Genomic DNA, 25,835 nt, shown 5'->3' with positions numbered 1-25,835 from the left:
TGCTGCAGGCTGCAGTTTGAGACCCTCGGATCCGGGGGCTCCTCTTTTTTGAGTTAAATTTAAAATTTAAAATTATTTTTCTCAACTAAGTTGGATTTATTATGATTTGAGTATATCTCTAAATTAAATCCTTTTGTCTTGGAGATGTTCTCCCTCCCCTCATTGTAAGCATTGCTTTGGGACATCCCATATAGTAATGAATGCCGCTCTGTGTCCCGTGATGTACGATAAAGAAAAAGAGATTTTTAATACAGCTTACCTGTAAAATCTTTTTCTTGGAGTACATCACGGGACACAGAGCTCCCACCCCTCTTTTTGGGGACCATTTTGGGAGGCATACTGCTTGCTACAAAACTGAGGTACTCCTCCTATGGGAGGGGGTTATATAGGGAGGGGCATTTCCTGTTTGAGATTGCCAGTGTCTACACCTGAAGGTACTCCATATAACCCATATAGTAATGAATGCCGCTCTGTGTCCCGTGATGTACTCCAAGAAAAAGATTTTACAGGTAAGCTGTATTAAAAATCTCTTTATCTGGCCCTTGGAGCACTTCTCCTACTGACACCAACAATGGGGCATAATTCTGTTTACGTCAACAACAGAAAACAGTTCATTTTCCCATTGACACTAATGATTATTCCTCCCACTGACACCAGTGATGGGGCACTATTCCTCTCACTGACAACAATAATAGGGCACTATTCCTCACACTGACAACAATAATAGGGCACTATTCCTCACACTGGCACCAATTATGGGGCACTATTTTTCCCATTGACACCAATGATGGGGCATTATTCCTGCCACTGATATCAATTTTGGGGGCCAATGAACTGGCCCCCTAGTAAGGAAGTTTGGAGACCCCTGATATAAACCATACTAATACAAGTCAACCAGTGTAAGCACCCCTGGCAGTGTTAGTTTGTCCCAACCCTTGTCACTTGTGTTGGACAGTACTGTTTGATATGCATGTAGATGTACAGAAAAAGGCATGTGAAATAAAAAAACAAGATTCGGTAAATTATGTATCATTACGTGTAGCGCCCTTCTACTGTTCATAGCTGGTGCTGCTGTAAATTTAGAGGGTGGTCAGAGAGTTAGTTGCCTCTGACCGTGTTTATTTGGCTAAATTCAGGGCCTCTGTTCCAGCTTTGTCTGTACTGTGTGTGTTCACTGTCATTGTCTGGGGAGCTGGTCCCACCCCGGACCGACAGGTGGCAGCAGTAGGGTCAAGGTATTATGGATATTCCTCCCCAACGGCCAATCAGGAGGCTTGATTGCCTCGCTGTGCATGCTGGGGAGGGCTATTTAGGGGGCAGACGCCATTGGTTCGGGGTCATGGTTGCCACCATCCGCCTGGGCAGTCATCCCACCACCCCCGTGTGTGGCCCTCCTGGCCAGGGTGTGTGTTGCAGTGTTTTGGCTCCGGGACCACGTTGGTTCAGAGCAAATAATCTGCTTTGTGGGCTCGGTGGGTAGACTGAGTCTGCAGTTGCAGAGTTGTCCTGTGCTGTCCGCCCCGAGGGAGGAAGCCGACCGATGAAGAAACTGTCTGAGCGAATACCGAGCACGAGGCTGGTATCTCAGGCGAGGCCTACTGCTTCATCGAAGGACACATCGTTTCAGTCCTAAAATAAAACAAGCTGTTCAAGGGAGATCCGGGTGCTTAATCCAGTGTTGAGAAGGATTTTGGAAAGAGAATATCTCCACTTTTGGAAAGGTCTGTGGCCGAGACTTTGCTAAAGTTCCAAGTGACACTCTGGCTGCTAGGCTGGTGAGAGTGGCCTATCCAGATGCATTATACTCACTCTGGTTAGAGTGGCGACGAAAGTTGTCGTTGGAAGCAGGACTGTTTCCGAAACCCAGTTATACGCCTGAATCCATTACCTACCATTTCTTCTATCTTCTTACCTACTACTAATTTTAAAATTTTTACCCCGTTGCGTAATAAAGCACAGAAAAAGATACCTACAGTGTGGACATTGACTTTCTTACAGCTCTCATCCAGTACCCTAGATTGCGGAGAACTAGAGGTAAGGTGCCACCCAAATCAAACCAGCAGCTCCTTCGGGGGCAGTGCTACATAAGCCTAACCCCAGCCATTGTGTTTTTTGTTATAGTTAGAGTGGGCCAGAGCTATAATTTCTGTCGGTGGTTCCACTATGGGGATTTTTCTCTACCTCCTTTTTCTGTGATGCCTATACAAGAAATGATAAGTGAAAGAATCGTCGGCACAGGAAGATACAAACAACATAAAGTTGTCAGTTTATCCCTTCCCCACTTTACTAAAGTGTTTTTAATTTGATCTGTGTTCCAATTTGATATAAATTTACCATCACATCCTATTTACATCCAATAAACTTTTAAAGTTAAAATTTTACAAAATCCAGAACCCTGCATTCACTATATCGGGTCTCCCACAGTGCACAGAACATGGAAATGCAATAGTTTTAGTAATATAAACTGCTAAATACCCTTTCTCATCAGCAGTATATAGCAGTCTTGTGACTTCTCTGTGTCTGGTTAAAGCTTGTATGATGAGTTTTCATTCTCCCCCGATTGTCCTATGAGGCTGCAGGAACCCTGACCCTCTGCCTGGACAGTGCTGATTGCTCCTGTGCTGATCGCATGCACTCTCTAAGGGAAAAAAAACTTTCTAGCAATACACACCAAACTGAGCATGTGCAACTTGCCCCAAGGCTCTGTTTGATCCTGTCCTCTCTGTTCCTCCCCTTCTTCTACAGTCCCCAAACGATCTGCCGATAGAACAGACTTTTTACCCAATGCAGAGAATTAACCCCTTAGGTTACACAGTGAGTATAACTAGCATGCTTTACTGCAGACAGAATGATTTTTACTGTTGTGGGATTAGTAACACTGCTTTAGGGGTACAAGTAGCATTAAAGTGGAGTTTCCACCCAAAATGAAAAAAAAAAAACTAAAAATAAATGAAAAAAACTATTTTTTACTTACCCTAAATAGCTGTTGCTATGCGGAAATGCCGAATCTGCCTCTTCATCCTCCGCTGTGGATTCTCTTCCTCCTCCTACACTCGGTGTCTTCTTGTGAATGGGGCGCGCTGCATTCTGGGAACTGTGTATGTCCCAGAAAGCAGCCGGCCCATTCACAAAGCGCCGCGCTGCTCGCGCATGCGCAGTAGGAAACGGGCAGTGAAGCCGTATGGCTTCACTGCCTGTTTCCCTTACTGTGGATGGCGGCGCTTGGAGCTGCCAGGATCGAGGATCGGCCTCAGCGGGGGCCAACATCGCTGGCAGCTAGGACAGGTAAGTGTCCTTATTAAGTCAGCAGCCACAGTGTTAGTAGCTGCTGACTTTTTTTTGGAATGGAACCTCCGCTTTAAATAGGTTATTATCCCTAAAAAAATACTAAAGTCTTTTTTTTGTTTTGTTTAGTTTGTGGGGTAAAAAATAACCTGTTATACTTGCCCCTAAACCTCCTCTTCTTGGGTCCCACTTCGGCGCTTCTGGCCCCTCCCTCCTGCTGAGTGCCCCCACAGCAAACAGCTTACCTTTGGGAGCACCCGAGCCACAGCTCCCTGTGTCCATTAAGACGCTGAGCTGTAGCCCCGCCTCCTCTCTCTCCTAATTGGCTCCCTGACTTGGACAGCAGCGGGAGCCAATGGCACCACGCTGCTGTCCATCCAATGAGGAGAGACAGCCCCAGGCAGCCAAGTCTCTCGTGCAACATCGCTGAATCGAGATGGGTTAAGACAAGGGGGGGGGGGCTGCTTCACACAGAAGGTTTTTATCTTCTGCCTTTACAACCACCATTCAAAACAAAATGAAATATAAAGATTTGGCTGAAGTTGGGCTTTTACAACTTGCAATTACCTGACTGCAAAAACGTTCACAATAGTGCTCCTTTTAAGTGCGATTTCTACCCTCCGATTGTTGAATAGTTTGTGGTAATTAGTTACACAAGGTACTTAAAGGACACAGTTGGGAGCAGAGTTATTTTTGCTGCTTCACACCTACTCAGCTAAAGCTGTTCATGGTACTTATAGACTAATGAGAACAATATATGTTTTTGTCAGGAAATGTACCAGTTTTTCTTACATTTTAATGAGTTTATGATATGAACATCCTAGATAGAAATGGTACTAGGCACCATTCAGCAGTTGTGTGGCATTGCTGTTGGCTGCTTATTATTGAGGTGTTGCTCAGAAGATCTGTACAGTGTTTTTTTTTTCACCTTTTGTCTTCATGTTTTGCTGCATGTTTTTCAGGCTACATTCCTCACTTCGTGTCAGTGGAGCTGTCAGTCTCGCGCAGCTCCAATGAGCATTCATACTTCTGCAGGCGTGTACAAGGACACATCACCTTTTTACAAATGTGGGCCTCTGAACACAGACGTTATAATTTACTGATGTTTAGACAGGATGTTGCTGGCAAAGACCTTGTGTGTACGTACATACAATTCTTTCTGCTCTTGCTGCTTCAATCTAGGCATCTATACCGATCAGCTATTACTTTATGACCACTGATTATTCATTTTCAATGGCACATGAAAGTTGGTGAGATTTATTTGGCAGAACATGTACATGTTGTCCCTGAAGTTGATGTGTTTAAAGCAGAACAAATGGGCATCGCACTGTGTTGTGTATGGGGCTGCGTAGCCAATGATCATTATATTTAGGGTTGTCCTGATACCACTTTTTTAAGACCAAGTACAAGTACCGATACTCGGGGCTTTTTTTCAGGGGGAACTCAGTTCTATGGCTCAGACCCTTTGGTGCCTGCTCACCACAATCACTTGTAAACACAGAAGTCTGGTTTCTTTGTTTACAAGTGACAGCTTTGTAACCCCCTAAACTCTGCACTCTGTATGTAATTCAATTTTGGTATTTAATGCCCCTTTAAGACCCTTCTACTGTTTGTGAAATTTAAACGGATCGTGGTTGAGTTCCTGCACCTATTTTCTGAGAAAAAAAGCTCTGCCGATACTTTTTTTTCAAGTACTCGCCGATACCGATAACCAATACTTTTTTTTTTAATGTCATGTGACCATTTGACTAATGGGCACTGACGGGGGGAACTGACAGTGGGCACTGACGGATGGATGGCAAGGACGGATGGATGGCACTGATAGGTGGCACTTATGGGCACTGATTCCACCCAACATTTTTTCAAGTCATATCAGTATTGTGTCTTTCCTGCTACACAGAGTCTTAGCACACACCCAGCCACTAATTGGGACTATTGTTATGGTTTTGTTACATGTTTGTTTAACACAATTGCACTACCATTTGTACTGTTGCAGTAAGTTTCACACCACTTGAGTTCATTTTCAGCGCATAATACTTTATTCACATACATATTTTTGGTCGGTTACCTTTTTTATATGCTGCGATTATTATTTTGTTATTTTTTTGGTGTCATATATTTAACTATTTAGCAGCGTTGTAGTACTTTACATTTATATGGGCACTGATAGGCGGCACTTATGGGCACTGAAAGGTGGCACTGAAAGGTGGCACTGATAGAAGGAAGATGGATAGATGGTACTGATGTCACTTATAGGCACTTATGGGCAGGCACTGAAATGCGGCACTGATTGGCAATTGCATAATAAATTACATGAATGAGGAGAGGATTTTGCAATGGTATTTGGCATATAGCATTGCACAATCCTTTTACTCTAATCATTCATGTCATTTAACTTCTAGTAAGTATGTGCTGCGACGCCCATATTGGTACACCTTGCACTTGGCTGCAGTAAGATAGCAGTGGCAGGGCCGATCCTAGGGTCACAGGCGCCTGGGTGCATAAATATTTCTGGTGCCCCCACATGGGAGTCGTCATTTTACTAACTCCTCCCCTTTACAAATGTTTCTATGGTAATGACTCAACCACAGAGATGCTCCCCCCACAAAGTCTTCATTAACCTGGGATCCTTACATGATTTCTTAACAATAAACAAAATACAGGAAGAGAAGCAGAGTACTTTATTGGGACCTGGAGGGGGGCCTCTCTGATGGACACAGAGGGGGCTTCTGTTAGAGAGTCGGTTAGATGCTCTGCGCCCCCACCTCTGCAGGCGCCTGGGTGCAATGCACCCTGTGCACCCTGCCTAGGATCGGCCCTGAGCAGTGGACATCTTGTTACACCCAGCCCGAACTATATGGGCTGGGTGTAACAAGATGTCTGCTGCTGGCTTACTGCAGCCGAGTGCAGGGTGTACCAAGATGGCCGTCGGATGGCCGTCGTGATGTTGACCCTTCCGATAGAGACACGGAACGTCACTTCCTGGACTGAATGTGATGGCTCTGGTCACCGGAATATGCGACGGCGCCCTGCACCCTTGCCCTGGCCAGCTTACCCACTGCACTCTGATCCACTGCCACCAGACCGATCCCCGCCGAGCCCGCCGGCTTCTGGTTCCAGGTATTGTATCTGGCATCGGGAGCATTTGTGCAAATAAAAGTACTCGCACAAATGCTGTGTATCGGTCCCGATACCGATACTAGTATCGGTATCGGGACAACCCTAATTATAATCCACGACCAGAGGCAGAAATGCCTACAATGGGCACATGAGTTTCAGAACTGGACCACAGTGTAATGGAAAAAGGTGGTCTGGACTGATAAATCATCATGTGGGTGCACGTGCACTGCTTATCTTCAGTATGGTAAAAAGGTAAGCGGGCAGAGGCAGTGCGATGCTCTGGGCAATGGAAACCTTGGGCCCTGCCATTCATGTGGATTTTATGACAGACCACCTACCTAAAATCTGTTGCTGGCCAAGTGCACCCCTTCATGGAAACGGTATTGATGGCAGTGGCTTCTTTAAGCAAGTTAAAGCGGTTGTATACCCGCGATTAATTTTTTTATTTTTTTTCACCCAAAAGGCAAAAGCCATAATGAGATAGTATGCACCGCATATTAGCTCATTATGAAATACTTACCACGGAACGAGGTGAAGAGAACTTACCTGGTCCACTCCGAGCGAGATGTCATCTTGACTCGGCGTGTCTTCCGGGTGTCGCCGCTCCTGCTCTGTGATTGGCTGGAGCGGCGATGTCGTTACTCCCGCGCATGCGTGCGGGAGACTTCAAACCGGCAAGGTCCGGCGGCTGCTGGCCCTTTAGCCGAGGATCCCCGCTGCGCATGCGCCGCTGCATTGCAGCGGCGCATTGCGGGGGGAATATCTCCTAAACCATACAGGTTTAGGAGATATTCTTTATACCTACAGGTAAGCCTTATTATAGGCTTACCTGTAGGTAAAAGTTACAAAAAACCCTATACAACCACTTTAATGCGCCCTGACACACTGCAAAAATGTTTCAAGAATTGTTTGGTGAACACAAATTCTCCGGATTTCAATCCTATTGAGCATCTGTTGGATGCATTACAAAACCAAAGATAATTCCCTGTTCACCAACCAGTCTGCTACCAACCAAATGATCCTGTCTACCAGTTTGTGTTAAGAACAGGGGTTTAGTTGACACACATTTGCAAATGCATGCGTAAGCTGCAGAGCCACTCCAATGCACCACATCTGTGGGATGTCCTGGAAAAACAAGTCTGATCCATGGAATTCCAACATCGCAACTTGCAGGACTAAAGGGATCTGTTACTGACTGCTTGGTGCCAGAAACCACAGCATACCTTCAAAGGTCTAGTGGCATCCATGTCTCTACAGGTCAGGGCTGTTTTAGCAGCAAAGGGGGGCCTACTCAATATTTTCTCTTCCTGTAAAGTTGCTTCAGTTAAGACACTGATCCGACTTTGGAGGCAACTGCCATTGAAATCAATGGGTACAAGTCCCCCTAGAAGTCACCTTCAAGTAGTACAGGAACCTTTTTTGATGACGGAGCGACTTCAGTAGTGTGCATTAAGACGGCTCTCATTCACTTAAATGCAATTTCTCATGTCGTGCGACTTGGGGGCGACACAAGTCGTGGTAGTGTGAACGGGCACTGAGTGTCCCCTAAACATTTTTGTAAATATTTTATTATATCTTTTCATGCGACAACGCTGAAGAAATTACACTTTGCTACAATGTAATGTAGTGATTGTACAGCTTGTATAACCGTGTAAATTTGCTGCCCCCTCAAAATAACTCAACACAGTCATTAATGTCTAAACTGCTGGCAACAAAAGTGAGCACACCCCTAAGTGAAAATGTCCAAATTGGGCCCAAAGAGTCAATATTTTGTGTGGCCACCATTATTTTCCAGCACTGCTCTAACCCTCTTGGGCATGGAGTTCACTAGAGCTTCACAGGTTGCCACTGGAGTCCTCTTCCACTCCTCCATGACAACATCACGGAGCTAGTGGATGTTAGAGACCTTGCCCTCCTCCACCTTCCGTTTGAAGATGCCCCACAGATACTTAACAGTGTTTAGGTCTGGAGACATGCTTGGCCAGTCCATCACCTTTACCCTCAGCTTTTTTAGCAAGGCAATGGTCATCTTGGAGTTATGTTTGGGGTCGTTATGTTGGAATGCTGCCCAGTCTCTGAAGGGAGGGGATCATGCTCTGCTTCAGTATGGCACAGTACATGTTGGCATTTATGGTTCCCTCAATGAACTGTAGCTCCCCAGTGTCGGCAGCACTCATGCAGCCCCAGACCATGACACTCCCACCACCATGCTTGACTGTAGGCAAGACACACTTGTCTTTGTACTCCTCACTTTGTTGTTGCCACACATGCTTGACACCATCTGAATCAAATAAGTTTATCATGGTCTCATCAGACCACAGGACATAGTTTCAGTTATCCATGTCCTTAGTCTACTTGTCTTCAGCAAATTGTTTGCGGGCTTTCTTATTCATGATCTTTAGAAGAGGCTTCCTTCTGGGATGACAGCCATGCAGACCAATTTAGTGCAGTGTGCGGCGTATAGTCTGACCCCTCAGTGAGATACTGTATCTAACAAAATTCTTTCTATGGTATGTTTAAAAGACTAAAAAAAAAGAAAATAAGAGAAGTTTGTTGGTTTACATACACTTTAAAGGGGAGTTCCAGCCATTTGTGTGTTTATTAAAAGTCAGCAGCAACAAAAAGTGTAGCTGCTGGCTTTTAATAAACAGGCACTTACCTGCTCCAGCGCTCCAGCGACGCGCCGGCCGGGTCTCCGCTCCTCTCCCCCCCTCCCCGGCCGGCGTCTTCATCTTCAGTGTGGGCACCCGGCCGTGACAGCTTTCGGCTTCACGGCCGGGCACCCACTGCGCATGCGCGAGCGGCACTGCGCATGCGCGAGCGGCGCGGCCCGGCGCCGCGCCGTGTAATTGGCCAGGAGATCGCCTAGGACCTGTGACGTGTCCTAGGCGATCGCCTACAGCAGCCACTTCCTGAAGGCGACTAAGCTTAGTCGCCTACAGGAAGGAGGAAGTGGGACAGGAAGTCCCACTCGTGCTGAAGCCCCCACTCCCCCCCCAAAAAAATTACATGCCAAATGTGGCATGTAAGGGGGAGAGGAGTGGGTTAAGAGGAAGTTCCAAATTTGGGTGGAACTCCTCTTTAAGTATTTATATGTCTTCCCCAAGTGGAAATTGTCTCTGCTGTACAATTTTGCCCTTTTACAATGTGGCTTTGATGTTGGTAGCCAGCAAGGGGTTAAACACGGAAGAATAAGCAGAGGCTAGAAATAGAAGAATGATTTATCTAATGGCTTAAAAGTAAACTTAGCATTACATTGATGGCAGTTTTATGCCTTGGAAATGAATTGCTTGTAGATTCAGAGTATGCTTTTTTTAATTAAGTGGATAACCCTTCCTGTGTTACTTTTAACACTATATATAGCATAGAAATCTATATGCTCGTTCACTTCACGCAGTGGAGAGAACATTATTTATTGTGCGCATTCACTGAGAGTGAAATTGGATTGTAGTTATAAACTTACCTAGAGTAAGAGCCCATTCACACTACAATGCACTTAAAAATGTGCCTATAGTCAGTTGTGCTTGTGTGCATTTTTATGCGCATTTGTTTTAGAAGCTGCTGTCTGATGCGATGGTCATCAGAAGAAAGTACCCCTTCTGTTCAGTTGGTGATATCCATTACAAACTAATTGTACAATTTCTATTAAATCTTCTTTCGATTTACCAACGACTTCATAGTGTGAAGTATTTAATTAATATCCATTCAACATATATCAAGTTAGGTAGGCCCTCATGCTACAGAGTCATTGTTAAATCTATATGAGATGTACTATAATATCCAAATATCTCTAGAAAAGTTGGAATTGGGAGCTACATTTACAGGATTTATTTGTAGCACCACCTACTGGTATATTTTAGACTTTCCTTGCTGAAATAATTGCACTCCAATACCGTTAGTGGTTTTAAGTCAGTGGTCCCCAAAATTTTGGGCAATAGGGACTGGTTTAAGGGCAGCCAACTTTCCCGGGGATCGGGGTAGCTGCAGACAGGATGACACCCCAACAAAAGGCTGTAGCAGCCTGGGGCTGTTATTGGAGAGGCTGTCTGAGGACCCTGACTTTGGGAGCGATTTGGAGTGGCATTTGGAAGAAATCTTGGAATGCAGAGAACAGATGTTGACTGTCTCAGAAGTTCCTTGGACATGGAAGTTTTGGAGTTTCTAGCCAATCAGGAATAGGAGCTGGAGATCACCTGCAGACGACTGCTAGATTCTGCTCAGCACACTAGGCACCGACCTCTATCCCACGCATTCATGATGCGCAAATGAAACTTTGTACGTCACAAATGGAGATGGCTAATGCCTTTGTGGCCTTTTACTCTGATCAGTATACCTCAAGCGTAGACTATGGGAATGAGGCGGTATGGGAATACCTAGCCCCAGTACCCCTCCTGGAGCTCTCTGGGGAGGTGGCGGGGGAACTTGAGCTCCCCCTTATGGTGGAGGAGGTTATATCGGCCATACATTCCCTGAACCCGAAAAAGACCCCTGGAATGAATGGCCTTCCTTTTAGAATGGTACGAAACATATACGGAAAGCCTGGCACCCAAATGGTTTGAAATGTATGAGGATGCCTACGATAGGGGTATACTTCCCAAGTCTCTGAGAGAGGCACTTGTAGTGTTGATTCCTAAGTCGCACAAGGACCATGACCTATGGGAATCCTACCGGCCTATATCCCTAGTCAATGTGGATGCAAAAATATTAGCTAAACTTCTGGCCAAACGATTAAATAAGGTGATTGCCTCTGTTATCCATCCGGATCAGACAGGTTTCATACCTGCGAGGTCGACAGCCATAAACCTGCATCGCCTCTTCACTCTTGTGCCGTCAGAGGACCCCACCCCGGACACTCGGGTAGTAGTTTCACTATATACGCATAAAGCGTTCGATTCTATTGAATGGCCATATCTCATAGCGGTCCTTGAGTGACTGGGTTTCGGTCCTAGATCTATAACATGGGCTCAAATACAATATGCGGAACCAAGAGCCAGACTTGGGGTTAATACCATTATGGACCCGTTCAACATAGCAAGGGGCCCGCGACAGGGGTGCCCACTGTCGCCCCTGCTGTTTGCCCTGGCTGGCGGCTCTACTGAGAGCGGATAGGGTTGCCAGGGGTTGTAATGTCAACACGTTGGAGGAAAAAACATCCTTATACGCCAATGGCGTGCTCCTGTATCCTGGGCGAGGCAGACTGTTTACTGACCAAGTAAAAAATTGCATACATATATATATACCATATACATAAATAAGAACCCCCTACACCTCAAATCAGGGAGGTATATGTGCAAAAGATAAACAAAAACCACTCAAAAACTATATTGTGAAAAAATTCAAATAGAACCAGCAAAAATAGTTCATGGAAAAAACACAGTTCAGTACATAGGCTAATAGGAGACAGGTGTGAGATCCACAGTCCTCTGGTGTGCAGCTGTCATTATAGCAAAAAAAAAAAAAAAACCTTTTCCTTCTGGACTCCCCGATTAACACAGGATATCAGCCGCTCATAAGGAGAAAAGAAAGATATATGGTGCAAATAACGTAATAAAATGGGAAATGAACCCTGCAATACAATGATTGCACTCACGGAACCTCGATGGTAAAAAGGCTCAACTGCAATCAGTCATTGAACGCCGCTCAGTGCTACGATCTCCTCAGAAGGACGGATTCGACCGTCGATCGCGTCACTCGGCTTCTCCCCCACGCGTATCGTCAATAGCCACTTGACTTATTCATGGGTTGAACCCATGAATAAGTCAAGTGGCTATTGAACGATACGCGTGGGGGAGAAGCCGAGTGACGTGATCGACGGTCGAATCCGTCCTTCTGAGGAGATCGTAGCACTGAGCGGCGTTCAATGACTGATTGCAGTTGAGCCTTTTTACCATCGAGGTTCCGTGAGTGCAATCATTGTATTGCAGGGTTCATTTCCCATTTTATTACGTTATTTGCACCATATATCTTTCTTTTCTCCTTATGAGCGGCTGATATCCTGTGTTAATCGGGGAGTCCAGAAGGAAAAGGTTTTTTTTTTTGTTTTGTTTTTTGCTATAATGACAGCTGCACACCAGAGGACTGTGGATCTCACACCTGTCTCCTATTAGCCTATGTACTGAACTGTGTTTTTTCCATGAACTATTTTTGCTGGTTCTATTTGAATTTTTTCACAATATAGTTTTTGAGTGGTTTTTGTTTATCTTTTGCACATATACCTCCCTGATTTGAGGTGTAGGGGGTTCTTATTTATGTATATGGTATATATATATATATGTATGCAATTTTTTACTTGATTATCAGCGCAACACATTATTTTCTTATTTATTCACTTTGGTTTTGTGCACCTCACGTGTCTGCAGCTTATCTTTAGTATTTGATATGGTTTTAGTAATAGCGCTGTAGTACCTTTTTACATAGGGTTTACTGACCACCGCCCTGGACAGAATCTTAGAATTCAAGGGTTACTCGGGATTCAAAGTAAACTGGAATAAGTCCATAATTTTCCCTTTTCATTCTGAGTATGCCCCAAGGTAGCCCCCGGGGTCCCACTAAAGGTGGTCTCTAAATTTTGTTATTTGGGGGTCGAGATTCAGCTGCCACTAAATACATATATACTCAATAACCTGTCTTCCCTGAAGCTGCGTCTAAGGGAAAGTGCACAAGCTTGGGCTAAGCTACCTCTCGGCCTCCTCAGTCGAATTAACATGTTTTTAAAATGATTTACCTGCCCAGGTTTCTTTACCTGTTCTGGCATGCCCTGATTTATAATCCTAAGTGGTTCACTAGCATCAATAAGATACTCTCCTCCTTTCTTTGGGGTTCTAAACCAGCTAGGGTGTCCCTGGATACACTTTATTTACCAGTACGGGCGGGAGGATTACCATTACCGACCCTAGAGTGTTACTATCTGACAGCCCAATTGACACATGAAGGGTTTCCCACGGCTCAACATCGCATCAGTGGCAACCCAGGCGGCCCAGGTCCACTCATATGAAGCGCCGATTAATGTTCTTTATAGAAATGGCCCATACCCAGAGCAGGGGGGGGCGGGTGTATTGAAACTGTCATATTATAAAATATTTCATATATGTAATGCTTGAATGGGTGGCACCAGCTTTGCAACCTCCCCTAACGCTCCCCTGTGGCACAATCCTCAGCTTGGTGAGATAGCCAAGGTACCGGATGGGGCATTCTGGCCGGTCTATTGGGTTACATACGCCCATCAGTTGTTAAGGGATGGGATCTTTAGATCTTTCATAGACCTGCGGACCAAATACGGAATTCCAAACACATTCTTCTTTAGATGCCTTCAGCTGCGCCACGCAGCAACGGCCCAATACTGTGGGGGGGAGGTGGCGCTCTCTCCTTCCAGTATGGAAAAATTAGTAGCCGACGAATGAAGAGGGTGGCAGGACAGTGGAAGGCTGACACACCGTTCCTTATGGAAGTGTCCTGGTCTGAGGCCCTGGATACACTAGTGCTCTTGATGATCTCGGCCAGAGACAAAATGTTACAGTTCAAATGTTTTCATAGAATATACTATACCCCTAAGCCACTACATAAAATTTGTGAACGGGAGTGCCCTCGATGCAATGTGGCGGAGGGCAACTTTTTCCATATGGTATGGCAGTGTCCCCAGGTGGAGAGATATTGCAAAGCAGTCCTGTCATATTTGGAGGCTACCCTGGAACTCCCTAACTTGTACTCTCCAGCCAGGTGTCTGTTAGGGGACCTGGAGGAAGAAGAGATATCCACCTCGCAGAAGAAACTTTTGAAAATAGTTTTTTGTTATGCTGAGAAAGCACTGGCCCTTAGATGGGGAATCCATCCCCCCATCTCCGCAACACCGGGTGAAACTAGTTAATAATGCCCTACCAATGTACAAGCTAACCTATATGGCTAGAGGGTGCGAAGGTATGGGTGAGCTGGATTAGAAATGTATCGAGAAGTAGTGGTATGATAGATAGGGCAGCCCTCAAAATTTCCACTCGCCTACTAGCATTTGGCGAGTGGATTTAAGCTGGGGGCGAGTGATGACAGGGCTACATGACCAATCTCCCTCCAATCTGTGCCTACACTTGGAGTCCCGATGAGATTGGCGGCCGAAGAGGAAAAGGTGCATGCTCGGGAAAAGTAGTCTGTTGAGCCGTGCACAGGCAGAGCAGTACACAGGTGCTCTCCTTACAATTCTCATTAAGCCATGGGACCTAACAGTATGACCTCTCTGAGCCTGCCCCCCTCCCCCGGGCCCCGACCAATGTAGCTGGAGAGCAGAAAGTAATGAGTGAGGTGGAGGATTGCAAAAAATACCACTCCGGTGCAGCGCTCACTGAAAGTTGCCCTGACATGAGAGCGGCAGCCTTCTAGTTTGTGCAGTTTTCTTCTCCTTGTGCTCTATGCAAGTTTAGCCTGAGCACTGTGAACAGACTGGTCTCAATGTGTGCTGTGCGCTGTCAGTGTGCGTTGTGCTATGGTGTCAATGGCTGTGCAGTTGTGTGGCTCTCAGCGCTGGATTGTACTCCCTCCCGCTGTGCTGCAGCTCCTCTCCTCTCTGCCAGCCTGAATAAAAGGGGGAAGTGGGGACATGCAAGCGTGGAGCCGCACACACAGGCTCCCGGTGATGAGATGAATGGGAGAGAGAGAGAGGATGGATGGGAGTTGCAGAGGAGACAGCAAGAGAATGGGGAAGAGACCCAGTTCTAGTGCCCTGTCCCTCTGGTCTGCCCCCAGTGCCCTGTCCCTCTGGTCTGCCCCCAGTGCCCTGTCCCTCTGGTCTGCCCCCAGTGCCCTGTCCCTCTGGTCTGCCCCCAGTGCCCTGTCCCTCTGGTCTGCCCCCAGTGCCCTGTCCCTCTGGTCTGCCCCCAGTGCCCTGTCCCATTTTGTTAAAGTTGTTGTTGGTAATATTTAATTTTGTAACTTGATTCTGCATAAAACAGTGTCATTCCATGAGATAATCTACGAGGGCGTGTTTACGGGTGTAGTTAGGCGCAGGGCAGTGTATGAATTAGGTGGGGGCAACTGGTGGCGAGTAACTCTTGAGGCCTGGCTAGTAGCTCAGGACTTGAAATTTTGAGCCCTGAGATAGGGTATACAGTATATATTAGAACGCAATATACTATCATTGGAAATGACTATGTGGGAATGCTGGCTTAATGGGATGTATCCTTGTAAACAAGATGGAACACAGAAGAGACCCAAAAATTGTTCAGAATTCTTGCAACAGGTTTTAGGTGTTTATTATATAGAAACGAAAATGTTTGACATCATGTACATGCTTTAACTACACAGTACTGAGTTTGGTCTGTAATGTAATTAAGCTATATTATACGAAAATATGTGATGTAACATGGAAATGTACAAAACTGTTGAAAATCTAAATACAATTTTACCATTTAAAACAAAGTTTGTGTGTGTAAAGGCAGATGTCCCAATGCATTTGGTAATATAGTGCATTTCCTGTATGCAAACCCCAGTTTTTTGAAAAAGGGAACATACGCTAAAATACAAATAATTTGGTGAAAGATGAGTGTCACCAAAGACTTAAAAAAATAAATAAAAAATTAACAAATTGTTTTAGACGTCCACAGACTTTTGAAGTTCTGCAGTGGCGATGTGAAGACTCAGCTGTGTTTTATGGAGAAGGACTGCAGGGTGGGAATAGATTGTCAGCCTGGAAAAAGAAATTGTAGAAGGAATTCTAGTCTGACAATAGAAGGTTTCCAGCAGTGAGTTAGCTGGCTGTTTGTTATGCATGTCCATGCTTTAGCTGTGCGCTTATGGCTGAAGACAAAGAGAATCTAGGTCAGGGCTAAAGAAAGTGGGTGAGCCACTGATCTGTGTAACCACAAGCACGTGTAGATATCCCCCTGGTAGAGATCTAACAAAACTAAAAATTTGTGATGTCTTTGCTACAAAGTAACCATGCCGCGTGAGCTTCCCATAGTGTATTGTACATGTGTGAAATGTACTGGGGCAGAGTGCTACTTTTCAGATTTACCAAGAACAGTTATTAGAAACCACTAGACATAAAACAAAAATGTTACCTAAAGTAAAACTCTGGTCAAGTATATAAGGAAGATTGTTTTATTAAAGCAAATCCATATAAGCCATAGCTGGGCTAGAAGCACTTTACTGCTTAACCAAAAGGGCATTTTCTTTGCAGCGTGCACCCAACATTAAGTAGGTGACCTGCTCCTCAGCAGCTTCTACATTGTTACTTTATGAGGAGATACTGGTTCTAACTTAAATCTGTGAGTCCCCAGACATTGCTCTTAAGAAGGGGGCCAGCCCCCCGAAACCCATCATCATTGTGATGTTGGAGGGTGACATTTTTGGACTCTGTTTGATACATTAGCATTCCATTTTGGATTATGAGTATAATTTTGTATCTTTTATCCTATTATAAAGTGCTTGAGATAATACGATAGGCGTTCACACCCTTTCTGTTGTTTGTATAGCTATGCCAGGTCATTTAGGTTTTATCCTCTGTTGAGCCCTGATGAAAGGGGAATGGTGTCCCCAAACGCGTTGAATGCTTTTATTTAAAGCGGAGTTCCGGCCACAATTTTACTTTTTAAATATAAATACCCCTGTAATACACAAGCTTAATGTATTCTAGTAAAGTTAGTCTGTAAACTAAGGTCTGTTTTGTTAGGTTGTTACAGCATTTAGACACTTTATAAAATAGAAATTGACTGGGGCCATCTTAAGTTTGGGCATCATGAAGCCAGACTGTATGACTTCCTGGATTTCAGCCTTGCAGATCTCGCACATGCTCAGTGCTGCACAAGCAGTGTAATAGGTTTCAGATCAGGTTTCAGCACCTGGACTGTCCAAGTCACATGATTCTTCGAGACTGGGGAGTGCACAGACTCCTGGAAAGTTACACCCACTACATTCCCAGCAGTCTGTGCGGTGTAGGTTAGGAAGCTTAAGCACCTAGGTGCAGGAAGTGGGAAGATTAACTATTCTGCCTAGCAACAACACTTTGAAGGCATCTAAAAAAAAAAAATTCTTAAAGGACTAATGATTTTTTTTTAAAACTACTGATGTAATGTTATATTTATGGGTGGAACTCCACTTTAACTTAACAACAATTTAAGTGATCTTGGACTCTTTCATCCATTTTAGTATGGCAATCCTTTTAATTTGGGTACAGCATTGCATGGCCACACAATTATCAGTTAAAGTAACGCAGTGGTGTATTGCAAAAAGTGACCAGGTCATGCAGGGAGGTAAATCTTCTGGAGGTCAAGTGATTAAAGCAGAACTATAGGAGAAGGTTTTTTTTCCCCCCCATTTTAGATAGAGTAAGGGAGGGTTATAACACCTGTAGGGTTTACCTTTGCCTTCTTTTTCCCACTGTGGAGATTTACCTTTACTTACTGTCTTATAGGCAAAATGGGAAGTGAGAAGAAATCCTGGCAAATTAAAGGAATCTCTTGGGGGACCCCCATTGGAATATTTTCATTTCTATTACTTTTCTGGGGACAACCCAACATTTTAAATATTTATTTTCACTTTCAATGCCAAACAGGACAAATAGGGAGGGTGAATCTCCTTAACCACTTACTGGCCGCCGCACGACTATATACGTCTGCATTTTGAAGAGGGGTATCTTGGTAATGGCAGCAGCTCCTTTCACGCCAGTGGTATGGCTACGAGTGAGGGCAAGATGACCCCCACCTGTCTCCATACAATAGCAGAGCAGAAGCGATGTCAAAACGTCACTTCCGCTCATAAAGACCATTTTTTTTTATTATTGCATTTTATTCTAAATATGAGATCTGAGGTCTTTTTGACCCCAGATCTCATATTTAAGAGGACCCGTCATGTTTTTCTTCTATTAAAAGGGATGTTCACATTCCTTGAATAGGATAAAAGTGACCCAAACTATTATTTTATTTAAAACAGTGCAAAAATAAATAAATAAAATCAAGTAAAATAAGAATAATTTTTTTTTAAAGCGCCCTGTCCCGACGAGCTCGCGCGCAGAGGCGAATGCATACTTGAGCCGCGCCCACATATGAAAACGGTGTTCAAATCACACGTGAGGTATCGCCGCAATCGTTGGAGCAAGAGCAATAATTCTAGACCTCCTCTGTAACTCAAAACATGCAACCTGTAAAAAAAAAAAAATTAAACCACACCTATGGAGATTTGTAAGGGTAAAAGTTTGACGCCATTCCATGAGTGGGCACAATATTGAAGCGTGACATGTTGGGTATCAATTTACTCAGTGTAACATTATCTTTCACAATATAAAAAGAAATTGGCTAACTGTACTGTTTTTAATTCAAAAAAGAAAATTTTTCCCCAATAAAAAGTGCGCTTGTAAGACCGCTGCACAAATACGATGTGACAAAGAGTATTGCAATGACGGCCATTTTATTCTCTAGGGTGTTAGAACCCCCAAACATCATATTTTTTTTCCTAAGTAATTTTCTAGCAAAAAAAAATAGTTTTTAACTTGTAAACACTAGGCTAGATTCAGATAGGTTACGCGGATCTAAAGATCCGCTAACCTATCTGATTTATGTTACGCCGCCGCAATTTTTTGAGGCAAGTGCTTTATTCAGAAAGCACTTGCCTCTAAAGTTGCGGCGGCATATCGTAAATCCCCCGGCGGAATTCAAATTCTGCGGCTAGAGGGCGTGTACAATTTAAATCAGGCGCGTCCCTGCGCTGATCGAACAGCGCATGCGCCGTCCGCAAATTTTCCCAGTGTGCATTGCTCCAAATGACGTCGCAAGGATGTCATTGGTTTCGATGTTAACGTAAATTACGTCCGGCCGTATTTGCGAACGACTTACGGAAACAACGTAAAAAATTCAAAACTCGGCGCGGGAAAGACAGCCATACTTAACATAGGATACGACGCACTTACCCCTCCTATAGCAGGGGTAACTTTCCGCCGGAAAAAGCCGAACGCAAACGACGTAAAAAAAAAGTGCCGGGCGGTCGTTCGTTTCTGAATCTGTGTAAAATGCTCATTTGCATATTCGATGCGTAAAAGATATGGAAGCGCCACCTAGCGGCCGGCCTGGAATTGCAGTCTAAGATCCGACGGTGTAAGTCACTTACACCTGTCGGATCTTAGGCATATCTATGCGTAACCTGATTCTATGAATCAGGCGCATAGATACGACGGCCGGACTCGGAGATACGACAGCGTATCATGAAATACGCTGTCGTATCTTCTTTCTGAATCCGGCCCACTGAGTCTGAAAAACAGGCATGGGGGTTAAGTGGTTAATGGGGGCACAGACCTTCTTCTAATCCCAGGTCAAATAAATCTCCTTGTATTGTTTGGTGGACATGTTGCTTTTTTGTTCTGAGACGTTAGGGCTTGTTGACACATACAGCTTTGTTTTCTGCACTGGATCAGCATAGGTCTCCGCAGAAATTGATCATTTTAGTGTGAAAATGCCTTTCAAATTTTTTTTATTTTTTTTTTTAAACAAAGTATTATGTTTGACCTGGCATACAGTATATACTGTAAGTAAAACATTTGTGTTTTCTCTTTACAGATCTGCCCCACCCGCCTACCAATGTGAATGTGAATAAAGTGACCAGCACCACCGCAGCTGTCACATGGAGGCCAGGGTTTGACAGCTATTCTCCCCTCCTGTCATGCACAATGCAGGTATGTCTAAAAAAGGGATAGAATTGTTTTTCATATTGAGTGTCATTATAAGGAAAGCTAATTCTACTTTGTATAATGCTTTACCCAACCCATGCATGCACATGAGAGGTGATTTACTAAAGGAGTTGGGCATCTTCTGGAAAATAATTGTAGCTGTGCTCACTTTGAATACCCATTCATGTGCAGATGAAATAAACAGGAATTTGCTTTTCACATGATGATTGGATAATTGACGTAAGTGAATATCAGTCAATTTATTGAGCCACATTTCTAAAAAATTTTAACTAATCAGCCTAAAAGCCGATTCACACTGGGGCGACATGTCGGGTGACTCAGCCGCCTGACAAGTCGTGGTCCGCTCTATTCAATAGAACCGTTCTTATAGGAGCGACGCAAGTCACTCCGACTTAGAAAAAGTTTCCTTACGACTTTGGGGGCGACTCGAGGCGACTTGCATTAACTTCAATACAGAAGTCATTTTGCAAGTTGCTTCTCAAGTCGTCTTGAGATCGCCTTGCCGAGTCGCCCCCAAAGTTGTGCCGCCTGTGTGTGACTGGCTCTTAAGGTGTTTTTCTATCCCATGAATAAAAAATATATCTTGGGTGTACAAATGGCCACATAATATAGCCACATTACAATCGAAAGAAGTCTTCTGTGTGGTAGCTCCTGTCTAGGTTTAAAGCTATAATTTATAGATATTTTTGAATAGTTACATTGGTCCAGCTTGGATTAATGTAAAAATGTATATGCCATACCTGGCCAATCCACGTGGAAGCTGGAAATCACTGTAGCATGCACTGCTACTACAGTTATCACCGCTAGCTTCCAGGTCTAATGCCAAGTGTCTGCCCTGCTGTGTAGTTTACACAGGAGGTCATTTGTTTGGCACAGGCACCATTCAGAGATTGTTTTTCATCTTTTAAAGCAGAGTTCCACCCGTATTTTAGTTTATTTAAAAGTCAGCAGCTACAAAAAGCATAGCTGCTGATTTGCTCCTCTCCCCCTCCTCTCCTCCGCCGCCGTCGTCATAACTGTGGGCACCCCGGCTGTGGCAGGAAATCCACAGGTGAACTGTGCTGCACTCATAGTGCGGGTAAACAACCATACATCAGTGTGAAAGCAGCCTTAGGCCTCTTTCACACAGTCAGTCCGACCCAATCGGACCCACCATTCACCTCTAAGGAGTAGCTGATGTAAATAGACTTGTGTCTGTTTACAAACGCCTACCTACAATCTGATCCACTAAAAAAAAAAAAAGTAGAGTGGAGTGGACTGTCATCCAACCGCTCCGCACATTATGGCCCGCGGCCCTCGCGCTTCTAAAGGTTGGGCACCCCTGCTGTACACAATATATACTGTATATTATTTACCGTATTTTTCTCTCCATAAGACATCCTTTTTTTTCTTTATCGTTACATCACGGGACACAGAGCGGCATTCATTACTATATGGGTTATATGGAGTACCTTCAGGTGATAGACACTGGCAATCTCAAACAGGAAATGCCCCTCCCTATATAACCCCCTCCCATAGGAGGAGTACCAGTTTTTACGCCAGTGTCTTAGGTGTTAGTCATGGTTTAGCTTGCCTCCGCATCCTTGGGATTAGGTGAGCTAACCGGTTCTGTCCAAAGGCCTCAGCGCTAAAGTGGTCAGTAACCGGACCCCAAACCCTTGGGGTATAGCCGATAATGCTTTTCTTTTTAGAGAGCTGGACCCTGGGCCCAGAACTTAGAAACCTTTGGGTGCCTAATGTTTTCTGTTGCCAGAGTGCTATATGGGCCCAGGACAGTGGATCCTTCATAGGAACCCAGGGCCTGAAGGTCTAGACATCCCCACCGAGATGGGGGAAGATTGGGCCTCTTGCTTGGCAAAGTCCTGCGGCATGGAGCAGGTAAGTGAGGGGAAAACTTGCGGAACTTGGTTCTTAGCAGGTTTTTTCTGGGGGGTCACAGGGGACATGCCTAAAGTTATGCGCTGCATCTGGCAAACTAGTCACATATCATAAAGATAGGATGGCTCTATGTGTATTATTCCCCATAAAATGTGACCTCCCTTGTAGTGTTGGAAAAGCATTGAGTGGGGCCTGTGTGATATAAAACTATATGTGTGTGTCAGAGAGCTGTGCTTACCTGCAAGCCTCCAGGCGATGCTCCATTCAGTCTTCCTCCTCAGGCAAAACGCTGACCTCCTCGTGGTTCCAGGCTGCAGGCTGCAGTTTGCTGGAGCTGAGAGGTCCCTTCCCCCCAACCCCCCCCCCCCCCCCCCTGTCGGCGGGCGCGCGCGCGGCGCGCGTTCACGTATTATAGGCGCAATTGGCGCCGTTTAGCTGGGGGGGAAGGGCGGGTCAGTAGCTTAAGGAAGGGGCGGCCCTTCCTTGTTTGTTCCATACAGCTCATTCAATACTTTGGAACTGGGGAGGAAAGACCAGAGCGGCAGCACGGGGCGCCGAGGACACACAGTGGCCAGAAAGAATATTGCAGTCTTCAGAAGACTGTTTTCAAGCCTAGGAATAGGCTGTTTCTTTTCCATCTCATAGTTTTTCTTGCAATACTACTCAGGGGGACAGAATGTTTTTTCTTTCCTGGATTTGAAGCAAAAAAAAAAGATTTTGAAAAAAAAAAAAAAAAAAAGTCATCTAGGGGAGAGGAAGCATTTTTTATCCCCCAAACAGGTGTTTGGGCAATTAACTATTTATAGTCCCAAGTACCAATAAGCTAGCAGGTGTACCTCGGTATTGTACCATGGCATCCGGGTCAGAGGGTACAAGAGGTGGGGATTCCCCCAGAGAGTCTGAGGTCTCGGACAAAATTATGCCGCTGCTTTCCCCACAGGGAGCCTTGGGGCCATCGGGATCTGGGGCTGGAGCTGACGCGGGTCAGTCCAACCCTAAGACGGTCACTGACGAGGTATTACTCACCTCTTTAAAAGAGATGGAGAAAAGAATGGGAAAAATGATAGCCGCAGCTATGCGGGGCAGTAAACGGAGTAGATCTCCGTCGCCCGAGCGCGGACCCTCAGAAGAGGAGGTCATTTCCTCAGGGGAATTGGACGACCTCTTGGACAAGGACCAAGTAGGTTCAGGGATCGAAGATCCGGATACAGAGGAGTCTGGGGCAGTCTCCCTGAGGGAGAGCTGGTGGATTCAAGGATTAACGGACTTGGTCCATAAGGCATTCAACTTGCCAGTACCAGATCTCCAGGTATCGACGGTTTCAGCTTTGGGCTCACTGAGGGCGCCTCAAAGCAAGGCTGTGTTTCCGATCCATCCTCTATTAGAGGGAGTTTTGTTCCAAGATTGGAACAAGCCAGATAAAATCTTCTTACCACCTAAAAGATTTTCTGTCCTATATCCTATGGAAGATAAATTTTCCAAAAGATGGGCTACTCCTGCAGTGGACGCAGCCATCTCATGTGTTAACAAATCGTTAACATGCCCTGTAGAAAACATACAGGTGTTCAAGGATCCAGTTGATAAACGCTTGGAAGCACTACTTAAGAACTCCTTCACTACTGCAGGGGCAGTAGTACAGCCAGCTGTGGCTGCGATTGGGGTCGCTCAAGCATTATCGGATCAATTTAAGCAGATGCTTAAACTTATTCCTGCCCAGCAGGCAGAAGAATTTTCGGACGTCCCTAAGGCCATATGTTTTACGGTAGACGCAATTAAGGATTCTATCCAGCAAGCGTCACGTTTATCGTTATTCCTTGTCCATATGAGAAGACTCTTATGGTTAAAGAGCTGGGAGGCTGAGCCCCCATGCAAGAAGCTCCTGGTAGGGTTCCCCTTCCATGGAGGACGACTCTTCGGAGAAGACCTAGATAAATACATTCAGACCATTTCAAACGGCAAGAGTACTCTCTTGCCAAATAAGAAGAAGTTGCAGGGGCCTGCGTTTAAACGACAGTATTCCCCTGGGCAGGGGCCCTCTAATGCCAAGCAGTATCGACGGCCTCCTGCGAAAGCAAACTTCGGCTTCAACAGCAAATCACAAGGACAGGCTGCTAGAGGCAGAAAGCAGTGGTTTCGCAAACCAGCAAAACCAGCCCCCAAGTCGACCTTATGAAGGGGCGCCCCCAACCACGAAGGTGGGGGGAAGGCTGCGACTCTTTTCAGAGATTTGGGAAACCAGCATTCCTGACGAGTGGGTACGGTCTTCCGTGGCCACGGGCTACAAATTAGATTTCCTAAAGTTTCCTCCTCCTCATTTCCAGGAGTCGAGGATTCCAAACGATCCGGAGAAGGGAGCCGCATTAAGATCGGCATTAGATCATCTACTTTCCCAGGAAGTAATAGTAGAGGTACCAGTCCTGGAACAGGGGCTGGGTTTCTACTCCAACCTATTCATCATCCCAAAGTCCAATGGAGATGTCAGGCCAATTTTGGACCTAAAGATGGTAAATGCATACTTAAAAGTCCGCTCATTTCGGATGGAATCCGTGCGGTCAGCAGCTGCCACACTCCAAAAGGACGACTTCATGGCGTCCATAGACATAAAGGATGCCTACCTTCATGTTCCAATTTATCAGCCACATCAAAGATATCTACGCTTCATGGTGGCTTCGCGTCATTTCCAATTCGTGGCGCTTCCCTTCGGGTTGGCTACGGCCCCCCGGGTGTTCACGAAGGTCCTAGCTCCAATCCTAGCCAAGCTAAGGATCCAAGGGGTCACGATCCTAGCATACCTGGACGACCTCCTAGTCATAGACCACTCGTCTCCCGGCTTGGAGCGAGCAGTGGCCCTCACGGTCCAATACCTCGAGAGGTTCGGCTGGGTCCTAAATCGAGAAAAGTCAGCTTTCCTGCCCACAAGGCAGTTGGAATATCTCGGCATGAGATTAGACACAGAACAACAAAGAGTGTTCCTACCTCTGAGGAAGGTCAAAGCCATCAAGGAATTAATCCTACTGGTTCTAAGCAAGAAAGAACCGACTATTCGCCTAAGTATGAGGTTACTAGGCAAGATGATGGCCACATTCGAGGCGGTACCATACGCCCAGAGCCACACTCGCATCCTGCAGGCAGCCATCCTGTCAGCATGGAGCAGAAGGCCACAGGCCTTGGATATCCCGTTGCCGCTCTCATCAAGAGTCCGACAAAGTCTGTGTTGGTGGTTAGACCCTCAGAATCTACTGAAGGGGAAGTCTTTCAGCCCAGTGGCTTGGAAGATAGTGACCACAGACGCCAGCCTGACGGGCTGGGGAGCAATTTTGGATGGTTGCACTCGCCAAGGTACTTGGGCAAAGCCAGAGAAGCAGTTGCCCATCAACATCTTGGAGCTCAGAGCTGCTCGACTAGCCCTCAGGGCTTGGACGTCAAAATTGCAGGGGTTCCCGGTGAGAATTCAATCAGACAATGCCACGGCCGTGGCATACATAAATCACCAAGGGGGAACCAGGAGTCAAGCCGCTCAGAGAGAGGTGAGCTTGATTCTCCTATGGGCAGAGGCTCATGTGCCCTGCATATCGGCAATATTCATTCCAGGAGTGGACAATTTTCAGGCGGACTTCTTAAGCCGCCAGACTCTATGGCCGGGGGAATGGTCTCTGCATCCACAAGTCTTTCAAGCACTCTGCCAAAGATGGGGAGTGCCGGACGTGGATATCATGGCATCGAGACTCAACAAGAAGCTAGACAGGTTCATGTCCCGCTCAAGGGATCCGATGGCCTGCGGAACCGATGCGCTGGTTTGCCCTTGGCATCAGTTCAAACTTCTTTATGCGTTTCCCCCGCTCCAGTTACTACCCCGCCTGCTACGCAGGATCCGGGTGGAGCACATACCAGT

At 45.6% G+C, this 25,835-nt stretch overlaps 1 protein-coding gene across 2 annotated transcripts in view; it reads left to right on the top strand.

Moving 5' to 3' along the window:
- The window catches only part of TYRO3 (TYRO3 protein tyrosine kinase), a 230,944-nt gene that overhangs the window by 93,060 nt on the left and 112,049 nt on the right, over positions 1–25,835 (top strand). For both annotated transcript variants that reach the window (XM_040333801.1, XM_040333800.1), the window contains one exon: positions 19,935–20,050. In XM_040333801.1, coding sequence (XP_040189735.1) covers positions 19,935–20,050 — 116 coding nt within the window. The remainder of the gene's footprint in view (positions 1–19,934; positions 20,051–25,835) is intronic.

This window comes from Rana temporaria, chromosome 13 (assembly GCF_905171775.1).
Source record: "Rana temporaria chromosome 13, aRanTem1.1, whole genome shotgun sequence".
Taxonomy (NCBI): Eukaryota; Metazoa; Chordata; class Amphibia; order Anura; family Ranidae; genus Rana; species Rana temporaria.
Note: the sequence above shows the minus strand (reverse complement) of the source record. Positions and strands in the feature narration are given on the sequence as shown.